The 12987-nt window shown below is 29.7% G+C and overlaps 1 protein-coding gene across 1 annotated transcript; it reads left to right on the forward strand.

The window, feature by feature from the left end:
• The first annotated feature begins 1644 nt into the window (after positions 1-1644).
• LOC127242340 (homeobox-leucine zipper protein ROC8-like) lies at positions 1645-6764 on the forward strand. The gene is made up of 10 exons (XM_051261842.1): positions 1645-1769; positions 2087-2204; positions 2861-3052; positions 3502-3912; positions 3995-4087; positions 4164-4373; positions 5145-5328; positions 5504-5772; positions 5885-5974; positions 6384-6764. Exons 1-10 carry the CDS (start codon positions 1645-1647, stop codon positions 6762-6764), a joined length of 2073 nt encoding a protein of 690 aa, XP_051117799.1.
• Positions 6765-12987: the final 6223 nt, after the last annotated feature.

Below are 12987 nucleotides of genomic sequence, written 5' to 3' on the forward strand. Positions count from 1 at the left end.
TTGAATATTTTTAAGAGAAATTTTCTTTTGGTATATAAAGGGCTTCAAATTTAATCAGAGTCGTTAATGACTTAAATGAAGCTTACTTGAGTCGAATTTTTTTAGATATATCGGGTCAACGAATTAATATCTTATATGTCTTTTAAGGATATTAATATGTAAGTGATATTTAGATTCCACTTTAAATATAAATTTTGCTCGAATTTGTTCTACTTACAAGTTTAAAATAGAATTCTTTCGTCACGTGGATTTTGGAGCTGAGATAGGTCAAAAAATTTGGTCCTTTAGCTAGTCGCCTAATCCGATCTTGCTTTTAATAAATTCGACCGAAATAAAAATAAAATTCCTTTATAAGTTTATTTATAAGTAATAATATATACTTTTATCTATAAAACAAACATAAATAATTAATACATTAATTATATATATTTTAAATAATGAGTCATGCAGAATATGGCTTTTTTTATATAGTTGAAATATATTTTCAACTATGTACTTATATATATATATATCATCTTGTACATATTATTATTTTATTTTTGCAAATATTATTAAACACAAATTTAAATATTATGTTAATAGTATACTTTACTTTGTATGCATAATGTATATTTTATTTAAGGATTATGAACGATTCTAAAACAGTAAAATAAACAGTATCAGGGTTTGGTTGAAGAAAATAATAATAAAAAGGAATGTATTGAATGGAGATTTAGAATAAAAATAGAAAGTTATTTTCCTCATTTGGTGAAAAAAAAAGAAGGAAAAAAATATTTAATATTTCATTTGCCTCAAAATTAAAATAACCATAAGCTTTATTATAATTATTCTTTTTTACATATGTTAAAGTCTAATAATTTCGTAATCTGTATTTATCTTATATTATTTCTTTCCAAATAAAAAAAATACATACACAATAATAGGTAAGTATTAGCATCTATAAAACATAAAATATTAAAATAAAAAGAACATTTAATAGAATTAGCCAATAATAATCTTAAATAAAATTGTGACATAGTAAACAGTCTACACCCAAATTTGTTAACAAGACTGTAAATTATAGAATAAAATCTGCATAGATCATCATATATATATTTATTTCAAAACACACTATTTAAAAAAAGGTTATTAACTTTTAATATATTTAAATGGATTGATCTGAAAATTTCGAATAATCATAGATTTATTTTCCACATAAAATATTTGAACAAAACATAATCAAGAAGTACAAATACAAAGCATTTTACAATTAATTCACAAACCAATCTTATAAAAAAGGGAAAGAAAAGGCAATTAATTTTTTTGTATGAAAAAATTATTTCTAAATATATTATCCCAATAATCCACATCATGTGTATGTATATATATACGTGTATACATATTGTATTTCATCCACAAAGAGAAAGCAATTAAGTTTTGAGATTTTTGGCCATTTTTGATATTGTCCTAATTCATTCTTCATATCATTTTCTCAATGTCTGAGTGTTCTTCTAATGCCCCTCAGAACTTAGGTTTGTATTCTCATTCTTACATCATCTCTCTCTCTCTCTCTCTCTCTAAATATGTATATATATGTATGTATGTTTGAATTAATGTTATTATGATAAGAAGAAAAGCTAAATTCTTGTTTGTTTAGATGAAGGGATGGATTTAGCTGATGATGGGGGAAATGAATCAGGTGATGAAGGAATGGCGGCGCCGTCGAGCTCACGAAAGGGGAAGAAGACGTATCATCGACACTCGACTCAACAAATTCAGCAGCTCGAAGCGTACGTATAAAATTATACTTATGTATATATATATATATATATATATGTGTGTGTGTGTGTGTTAAATTGTAAAGGTTTTTGTTCAAACTTCTTTTTTGAATTTTGATTTATAGATATGTATATATATCCCTATATATGTGAATTAACAACATATAAGTTGAAGGGTTTCAACTTCTTCTTTATTACAACATATGTGAATTAAATCGAATGTTTTTATATTCAAATTTCTCAATTCTTTGATTATTTATGTCTTTTTGTGTATATATATATATATATATATGCATTTTCTTTCTAATGTTTTTTTTTTTTCGATGTAGTGCTTACAAAGAATGTCCGCACCCGGACAAGAACCAAAGGGAGCAGTTAAGTCAAGAATTAGGGCTAGATCAAAAGCAGATAAAGTTTTGGTTCCAAAATAAGCGTACTCAAGTAAAGGTATTCGATCTATGCATCTTATAGAGGTTTTATATGATGTTATGACCATATACTATTCAAATATATATATTTGTAGCATTTCCATGAATTTAGTTCATGGTTTGAGAATATGGTAATGATCAAATTTGGTTAATGAGTTGTAAAACATTTTTTAGTTGTGTAATAAAGGAAACTTATTAAAAGTTTTATCCGATACTAGGAACATATACTGTTTAAGTATATATTTGAAGCAGTTCGATGAATTTGAGTTTTGGGTTTTAAAATATGGTAATAATCAAATTAAATTAATGAGTTGTCGAATATTTCTTAGTTGTGTAATAAAGGAAACTTATTAAATGTTTTTCCGATGCAATGAACATACAATGTTTAAATATATATATTTGAAGTATTTCGATGAAATTTGAGTTCAGGGTTTGCGAATATGGTAATAATCAAATAAGATTAATGAGTTATCGAACATTTCTTAATTATGTAAGAAAGGAAACTTATTAACTCTATGAAATTAAATTATTTCGCGTGCATTAGTGTTTTAGAATTCCTTTATGGAAGTATACATCTATGGCATTTGTTACATGCGGCGACTTATTAGTACGTGTAGGTTCATAGATATATCCTTTTATATGGTATCCAAATAATTATTTGCGATATGATTTTAGGCTCAAAATGAGAAAGCAAACAACAGTACCCTTCGATCAGAGAATGAAAGAATTCATTATGAGAATCTTGCGATGCAAGAAGCTTTGAAGAATATCATTTGCCCAAATTGTAATAGTTTAGGTCTTGGGGAAGAGGAGACACATCGAAATTTACAAAGATTGAGGATGGAAAACGCGCGATTAAAAGAGGAGGTAATAGTAATTATTTACTTTTCCTAGTAATTTATTATCATATCTTTCGTAAAAAGCAATAGTAACTTAAGCATACGATATTATTACACATGCAACAAGATCATTATAAGTAAAATTATGAACTTTGTTAGATATATATAGTTACAATCTGTTAAAATTATTTTGCGTAAATCTTGAAAGTTGCATTATCAATTATCAAATAAAGACTTATATAAATAATAAAAAACATAAGTTTAGTTATGATCAATCAAAATATTCGCAATCGTGTCATAAAAAAAATTGAAGACAATCGAACTCTAATACAAAGATATATGCTTACTTAGATTAATTAGCTTTATTTTCTTATCTCAATACATTTTAATACGACAGATCCTGAACTTAAAGTTTAATTACTGATAAGTTTCAACAGTTCGATCTTAAATGCTAATTAATTTAATTTTTATTTTAAGCACGAGCGCACGATGAACTTCTTCTCAAACTACATGGGGAATTCATCGTCGGGCGCTCTTCCTCGGGTGGAAGTGACTAACCCTCTCGAACCCGAGCAAGTTCAACCTTTCAATCCGGAAAACCCTATCTCAACGGATTGGTCGTATGGAACGCACGAAAGGGACAAGCCAAGAATAGTCGAGAAAGCAATATCCGCCATGGAAGAATTTCTTGAGCTCCTACGAGTAAATGAGCCCGTGTGGATCAAGGCCCCAACCGAGGACCGCCTTTTGCTTCACCGAGACAGTTATGACAAGCTTTTCCCGAAGCCAAGCCAAATCAAAACCACGAGCGCGAGGTATGAGTCATCGAGGGAATCGGGTGAGGTGGCAATGGCAGCAATCCATCTCGTCGAAATGATGCTTGACGCGGTACAATTAAACCCTAATTTTAAAATCTTATTTCCAAAAACCCTAACCCTAACCCTAATTTGATGGATTCAATCTCTTGCAGAACAAATGGAAGGATATGTTCCCGAACATCGTGAATAGGGCGAGGACTATCGAAGTAGTCGATGCTGGGAGCTTCGGAGGGTTATTACATCTGGTGAAGTACCTCATTTTTTCATCGATAAGTTTAAGGTGAAATGTGGGTAGTTTCTGATCATTTTTTCGATTTGCAGATGTACCAAAAACTGCACATTCTGTCTCCCCTTGTGGCTCCAAGGGAATTATTTGTGATTAGGTATTGCAGACAGCTGAATCCAAACACCTGGATGGTTGTTGATGTCTCCCATGAATTCATAAAGGAGTTTCTGGACACTCCTCCGACAAGATCATGGAAGCTTCCATCAGGGTGTCTCATTGAGGATTTGGCCAATGGGAAGTCGAAGGTAACCTAATTAGCATTTGGTTTACTCTGAGATTTTATTTTATTTTTTATTTTATTTTGATATATATATATATTGTGCTATACTCATGATTACTTATAAAAAACGTTGCAATAAATTACTATTTAATCTATACTATTTTTTAATAAAAATATATATATTTCTTTTTACACAATATCAATATACTATTTAAATCAAAACTAAAAACAAAACTTATTTACCTAACCTACCGTTTAAAAAAAAACAAAAACCATCAAATAAATGCTCTGTATAGCTATATAAATTATAGTAACAGTGATAAATGTGCATCTTTATAAGCAATATATAATGTGCATATTTTGGGATTTTTATATTATATGTTGTTTGAAATCAATTAGAAATTATGTAAAAAAAATTAGAAATTATGTGATATAATCCTATTTCGAATGAGTTGTTAATCCTCTAGTTGTTAATCCTATCATAATTAAGAAAGCATTCAAGAAAATTGAGTTGTTAATCCTCTAGTTACAACAAATTTTTGCATAATCATGTTACATTCTAGACCCAAAATTTCTTTTTCAACAATTATTGTTCAATAAATTGATGTAGCCATAGTAAAAAAAATGCGAAGGTTAGTTGTTACTTGTATAAACCAATGTATATTAACAAATAGATGAATCAAAGGGTAGCGTCGACATTAACTACATGAATTTCCATTTTTTGGTTCTTGTTGCAATAATTAATCTATGTATATATACCCCGAGTCAAGTTACTTACCACATTTCCTCTCGATAGATAACATGGATCGAGCATGTTCAAGTGGATGACAAAGCATTGACGCATAGGTTGTTTAGAGAGTTGGTTTGTGGATGCCAAGCTTATGGCGCAAAGCGATGGATTGCTACGCTTCAAAGGATGTGCGAGAGGTTTGCATTCTCTATGGGGCTTACGATTACGAATAGAAATGAACTTGAAGGAGGTATGTACAAAGATCTACAAAGGTTATTCCATAGCTTTTTCCCTAACTATGGGCAAAAAAATTATAAATCTATATTAAAATCGTGATTTTTTTTTTACTGCAAATATTTGTGAATCAAAAAAAAATTTGCAACTTGAAATGCTAACTTTAAACTCTTATATCATTTTTGTTTTAGTGATCGATTCGATTGAGGGGAGGAGAAATTTAATGAGGCTTTCTCATAGAATGATCAAGGATTTTAGCGAAGCATTGAGTATGTCGGAAAAGCTCGAGTTCCCCCACTTGTCCGAGTTCAAGAATAGTGGGGTTCGCGTGTCGTTGAGAAGGAGTGTAGGAATAGGCACACCCGAGGGCTTCATTGTGAGCGCGTCTACCTCGATTTGGCTCCCGGTTTCGAGTGTGGATCTTTTCAAATTCTTCAAAGATGAGAAGAAAAGGAGTGAGGTAACAATACATAGAGTGGTTGTGAACTTTTTGGCATCCTTAATTCATTGCTTATGATCATTTAAGTTATTTAGAATCAATGGTAGAAAAATTATCCAAAACATTTTTGCAGTGGGACGTCTTGGCCAGTGGAAACCCTATAAACGCAGTTGCGCGCATCTCGACCGGGACAGATCCCGGGAACTGTATCTCGATCATCCAGGTCAGTTCCTCGACTCATTGACACTTGCATTTTGCTAAAAATCACATCAAATATTTATTTTTTCTTTAAAATATTACATTAGAAATATATATTTTTTATATAAAACATTACATCAATACCTATTTACATTAAAAATATATATATATATATCTATTATTTATTTAACTTTTTATTATTTTCAAAACCCTCCAAAAGTCTATAACACTTTCAATATCTAAAAGTGATCATTATTGGCATAAACATAGACATAAAAATGAACATTCACTAATCAAGAACACAAAACCCTAACCCCCCTAAACCCTAAGGCCATGGAAAAAACTTGCAAAAACCTCGAACTTAGCGCCGATTAGGGCTATGAATGCGAAGTTACTACCGTAGAATCCTACATAAAATTTATTCTCATCTGCAGCCCTTTATACCAAAAGAGAGCAACATGTTGATGCTGGAAGAAACCAGCGTCGACAGCCTCGGTGGGGCATTAATCTACGCCCCGATGGATCTGGCGGCCATTGTCGCCGTAATCAACGGCGAAGACACGGAGAGAACCCCTATCCTTCCATCAGGATATGTGATCTCCGGCGATGGTCGCCCCGACAGATCAGCCCCCGGAGCTGCTTCATCGAGCAAGTCGACTCCTGGTTCCAGCTCGCTCTTGACTGCTACTTTTCAGATATTGGTTTGCCATAACCAATTGTCGAAGGAGTTGAATATGGAGTCTGTGGCAACTATTCATGCTCTGATAAGCTCAACAATTCAGAAGATCAAAACTGCTCTGGACTGTGCTGATTAGGGTTTTTAGGGTTAGGGCTTTTAGGGTTAGGATACTATCACATGTTTTTGTGGTTGTATTGTTAATTAATATTGCTGGGGAGGAGAGTTTGGAACAGATCTTGGCTTTGAGATGGTTGGATTTACTTTGAAGATATATATATATATATATATATGATTTCTGTCGATTTCAATTTTTCATTTGCTATAATAGTTTAATTAGTGTTCATCAGCGGAATCTCCATTGCAAATTCTGCAACATTGACATAGATGCTCTCACATTTACAATCATCTAAACAGAAATGGTTGATCTTAAATCGAACATCGTGATTTAAGTAAATTTCAATTAATAGAAATGAAACTATTAACATCACACCCAAATTAATTATACCTTTCTCATTTTATATGAAGTTGTTGTGAACTTTGGCATTCTTAATTCATTGCTTATTATAATTTATGTTATTTAGAAAAATGGTCGAAAACTTATTGTGCAGTGTGTGTCTTGGTCAGTGGAAACCATATAAATACAGTTGTGTGTGCATCTCGACTAGGACAGATCCCGGGAACTGTATCTCGATCATCCAGGTTAGTTCTTCGACTACTTTTTTTTTTCTTTTTTTTTTTCTAAATCACATTAAATATCTAATTTTCTTTTACAATATTACATCATAAATACTGCCTCTGTCCGCTGGGTTTTATTTATTTTGTCATATTCATCTTTAAATATTAATTATTATATCAAAACGTAGTCAAATTAAAAAAAACAAAAATATTTTCACTAGTGTCTCGTAATACTAATAGAAGGACATTTGTACAAAAAATTATATAAATATAAAAATATTTTTAATGTTAAATATAACGACGCAAAAAGTAAACGTGACACTTCGAGGCGGACGGACAAGTATATTTTTCGTACAAAATATTGCATCCAATATTTATTTAGGGGGGTTGTTTAGGATTTTGTTTTTTTTTTTAAAAAAAAATAAAAATATGTAGAATTAGAAAACTCATATATCAATGTAGAGTTTGATTGATTTTATTTATTGATTTGAATGAATCTTCATAAATTTAATTGAATTATCTATTGGTTTGTGTGAATTTTATAGAATTGATAGGATTGTATAATAATTATTTTAATTAATTTATATAATTTCTATAAACTCATATGAGGCATGCTTATGTATATATATATAACCATTAAAATTATTTAACAAAATTATTAAAAAAAAGTTAGCTGAAAAAAAAAAACACGAATAGTCATTCTTATTATTCTCATCTTCATTTTCATTATCGTTATACCTCAACATTATTCTCATATAGCTTTAGCAATATGCATTCTCCATACATTAGCTTCGTTTTTTTTTTTTGTATTAACTTTGAGAAAGAAAATTCAAAATTTCATCTTTCATGTCGAGATATGGAAAATTTTGATATCTTCTTCATATTCGACCAGATATTCATCAAAGCGACGTACTTATCGAAGAAAATTGTGTAATACAACGCTAACTTTGGTTGAGTTTGAAATGGAAATGGAGGTGCGATATTTAAAATTGTGAATATCCAATTAAGAATACTAAAAATTCTCTCAATCATATTTCTTAACGACGCATGTAGGATGAAGACCTTACCAAAAATCCTTTAAATGATATTGAACACAACGTAAAGGAACTAAAAATTGATGTCGGTTAATAAGTTCGCAATCCAAAAAAAGTACTCAATCCGTCTCAAAACAATAGTCTCATTTTGTCATTTTCGTCCGTTTTAAAACAACCGTGTTATTTCCATTTTTTGTAACTACCTCCCCACTTTTTAAAAAATCAATACTTTTTTTTTTTCACAATAATTACATAAAGTATAAGCATTTTGGTCTTTTAGAAACGTTTTTACACCCACTACCACTATAATACTATTATTTATTAATTATCGTGTCCATTCCAAATGTCTTTATTGTTTTGGAACGAATGGAGTAACATTTACCTAAAAATATATACTACTGTATTAATTTAAAATTAGTTAGTTTGTCACTATTTTAAAAAAATATATAAATACTATAAAAAATATTCCCTTCATTCTAATTCAAAGTACCATTTTTACCATTTTCGTATGCCCCATTTCAAAATATTTCTTTTATATTTTAGAAAAAAATAATCATACACTAATATCAAAATACCTTTAACTTTTACTTAAATTACAAATATACTATTACACATACAATTACTTTATATATAAAGTCAAATGGACAAAAATGTCAAAAATTCTTACACATTTTTACTTATTAATAAAATACTATTATTTATTAATCTATTACAAAATTTCATAAGACCCATTTGATTTGGGACGGAGGGAGTATGTTATCATAAGACACTTAAATCTATTTGTTCTTGGTAGTGCATCATTTAAATATATAAATAATACTTAGGGTGTGTTTGTTTGAGGGTTTGGATTTTGAGTTTGAGATTTTAATAGTAAAAGTTTTGAATTAGAATAGTTGTATGATGTGATATAAATAGGTGTTGATGTGATGTTTTAAATGTAAAATTAATTTTTACTCTAATATAAAAAATAAAAATTAGATGTTTGATTTGATACTTTTAAAGAAAAAAATTTGGATAAAAAGTGAATTTGGGCTAAAATCCCCCTAACAAAAGATCATATTACGATAAAAAAAAATTAAGGGTAAACTGTTTTTTTAGTCCCGTAACTGGACCCCTTTATCATTTTAGTCCTGTAAGTGGAGCATGTCGCAAACTAATCCCATAAGTGAAAAATTTTCGTTGTTTTAGTCCTCCAGCGCTGGAGACGCCCGCGTGGCTCGCCAGAGGTGACGTGTCCGCCAGGTATCCCGCCAGGTCAGCGACACTTGGCGAACACGTTGATTTTTTTTTCATTTTTTTTAATTTTTTTTAATTGGACCAAATAAAAAAATAAAAAAAATACAAATAAAATTAAAAATAAATTAAAAATAAGTTTTAAAAAAAATTAAAAAAATGAAAAAATAAAATAAAAAAATCAACATGTCCGCCAGGTCAAGGAGACACGTCATCTCCAGCGAGCCACGCTGGCGTCTCCGGCGCCGGAGGATTAAAACAACGAAAATTTTTCATTTATAAGACTAGTTTGCGACAGGTTCCACTTACGGGACTAAAATGATAACGGGTCCAGTTACGGAACTAAAACAACAGTTTACCAAAAAAAAATTAAAAGAAACAAATGATATCTATATATATATATATAAATCAGCGGTTCTTGTTTATTTTTTTATTAAAGAAAATATAAATATGTATATAGTTAGTTCACTTCGCTAAAATGACGATACAATGTTTTTGTTAATTGGAAACTGAAAGACGGTAATAATACAAATATATTAGGATAAAACCGTAACATTTTTAATTACTATATTTAATGATATAAAAACACATACTCTCGAATAATTGGTAACCATTTGCTACTATATTTTGTTTTAAATTATTATTTTTATAAAAAATTATTGTAATATTACAAAATATTTCATTCGTCCGTCTCTAGAGTCACATTTACCTTTTGCGTCATTTTACTTAATATTAAAAATATCTTTATATTTGTACTCCTCCGTCCCTCAAATTTATTCTCATTTTTCTTTTTAGCCCATCTACTAAATTTATCTTATTACTAATTTTGGCAAAGTCAACAAATCAACATTTAATTATTACCCTTCATTCAACACTTATTTACAACAAATACCACTAACTTTATTACATTCTCTCTCTTCATTTACTTTATTTTTTAACTAAAATTCCAAAAATATTCTCAACTACCTATCACTTTTTCAATAAAATATTTATTTTTCTTAATTCCCGTGTCGAACCAAAATGGACTAATTTTAATGGACGGAGGAAGTATAATTTTTTTTGTACAAATGTCATTTTACTGGTATTATAAGACACTAATTGAAGTATTTCTGCAATTTTTTCTTAATTTATATTATATTTTGATATAATAATTAATATTTAAATATCAACATGCAAAAAATAAATGAAACTCTTGGAGTTGGACGGAGATAGTATTATCCTAATATTTATATATTGATAATAATATGTATTCTTATAAAAGAATATATCAAAATCTCTACTTAGGAGTAGAGTTTTAAAGTTTATGAATCGTTCAATATCATAAAATTTTAAAAAACTTCTAAAAGTTTGTATTGAATATCTTCAAATTTTAAAAACCTTTTAAATTCTAAATTAAATACATTCAACTTTTCAAAATTAACAAAATCCTATGGAGTCTTGATTAAATATAACCCGTAAAATATGACACGGCCATCTAAACTCAAAGAAAATATTGTTGAAGACGGATTTGTTGAACATTACCATTTTTATATATCTAACTCAAATATCACCCAACCGAGTCATATCAATACTAGTACAATAAATAATTATGTAAAAATTTCAAAGTTACTTTATTATATATTGTCATTTATTATATGTTTCCTTATAATACATTTTCATATTTAGAGTTTCTTTATTATTTATTGACTTGTATAGATAATTCCTTGTTTAGATTTTTCTTTTTAATTTGTTTCCTTTTTATTTGATGTTTCCTTTTCTTTCTTTTCTCCGGCGCCTCTATAAAAACTCATTGATATCATTGTAATGGAATCATAGTAAATCTTAAAATAATTTTTTTTTTCTTATTATTCTCATTCAATATTTGTCTAGTGCTATGATATGATTTTTTTCCACTTGGATATCTCAAGTCGAATCTTTGAATTGATTTCATTGGCTCGTGTCTTCTAATAATTTGCAGTGTGATTTAACCTATTATTTGTGATATTGTCTTTTGGTTAAGATTTCAGATCTGAGATTTATTCTCACGGTTGATTATCAATCTGAGTTAATTCACATTCTTTATATTACCTCAAATCGAGTATTTGAAGTGATTCAATCGATTTGTAACTTTCAACTTTTTGTAGTGGGATTTAGCCTATCGTTTATGTTTTAGCTTTGGTTTTTATTTAAGGTCATCAGCCGGATTAATTCACATTTTCTGCATTCTTGCTTTTTCATTCTCTTCTTTCATCTATGTTCCAAATCTAGTTGATACAATTTGGACCGCGTCATCTGGTATCAAATCTAGCTGATACAATCCGGGCTGTGCCAAAACCTTATCCCCTAAACCCTTTGTCCGTGGTAAAAACTTGCGAAAACCTAAAAGTTAGCGCCGATTAGGGCTATGAATGCGACCGTATAATCTTACATAAGATTTATTCTCATCTCCAGCCCTTTATCCCGAAAGAGAGCAACATGTTGATGCTGGAAGATACCGGCGTTGCCAGCCTGGGCGCGACATTAATCTACACCGTGATGGATCTGGCAGCCATTGTCGTCAATGGCGAAGACACAGAGAAAACACCTATCCTTCCATCAGGATATGTGATCTCCGGCGATTTTTCACCCCGACAGATCAGCCCACGGAGCTGCTTTATCGAGCAGGTCGACTCCCGGCTCCGGCTCACTCTTGACTGCTACTTTTCAAATATTGGTTTGCCATAACCAATTGTCAAAGCAGCTGAACATGGAGTCTGTGGCCACTGTTCATGCCCTGATAAGCTCCACAATCCAAAAGATCAAAACTGCACTGGACTGCTCTGATTAGGGTTTTTAGTGTTAGGGTTTTGTGCTGATGGTGTCTAAGAATTTGGTATCACATGTTTTTGGGTTGTATTGTTAGTGTTGTTGGTTTGAAATTAGTATTAAAGTAATGTTTGATGTGATATTTTGTGAGAGAAAAAAATATACTCTATTTTATTCTAATTTAAAAGTATATTTTTATCATTTTCGTCCGTCCCACTTTTTTTATTTTAGAAAAAGTAATTATACACTGATAATAAGATACCTTTAAATTTTACTTAAATTACAAACCAATCATTACATATACAATTACTTAATTTATATATAAAACCAAAAGGCAAAAATATTAAAAAAATTTACATACTTGTATTAACCAATAAAATATAATTATTTATTAAGTTATTACAAAATGTCAAAAACACTTTTTGAAATGTACCGGAGGAAGTATTTTTTAAAAAAAATGCTTGGTACAAAAAGTATTTTTTTTGAGAGTTTGGTGCAAAAGAAACACTACCTTAATTTTGTTATCTTTTTTGTGATATCAATACAATTCGCCTAATTTTTCATGTCTTTTTTGTTTTTTGTTTTTAATTAAAATTGGACGAAATTCGCATAATCAAATATTTTTTTATTAAT

This window comes from Andrographis paniculata, unplaced genomic scaffold (assembly GCF_009805555.1).
Source record: "Andrographis paniculata isolate CXL003 unplaced genomic scaffold, ASM980555v1 Contig86END, whole genome shotgun sequence".
NCBI classification, from domain to species: domain Eukaryota; kingdom Viridiplantae; phylum Streptophyta; class Magnoliopsida; order Lamiales; family Acanthaceae; genus Andrographis; species Andrographis paniculata.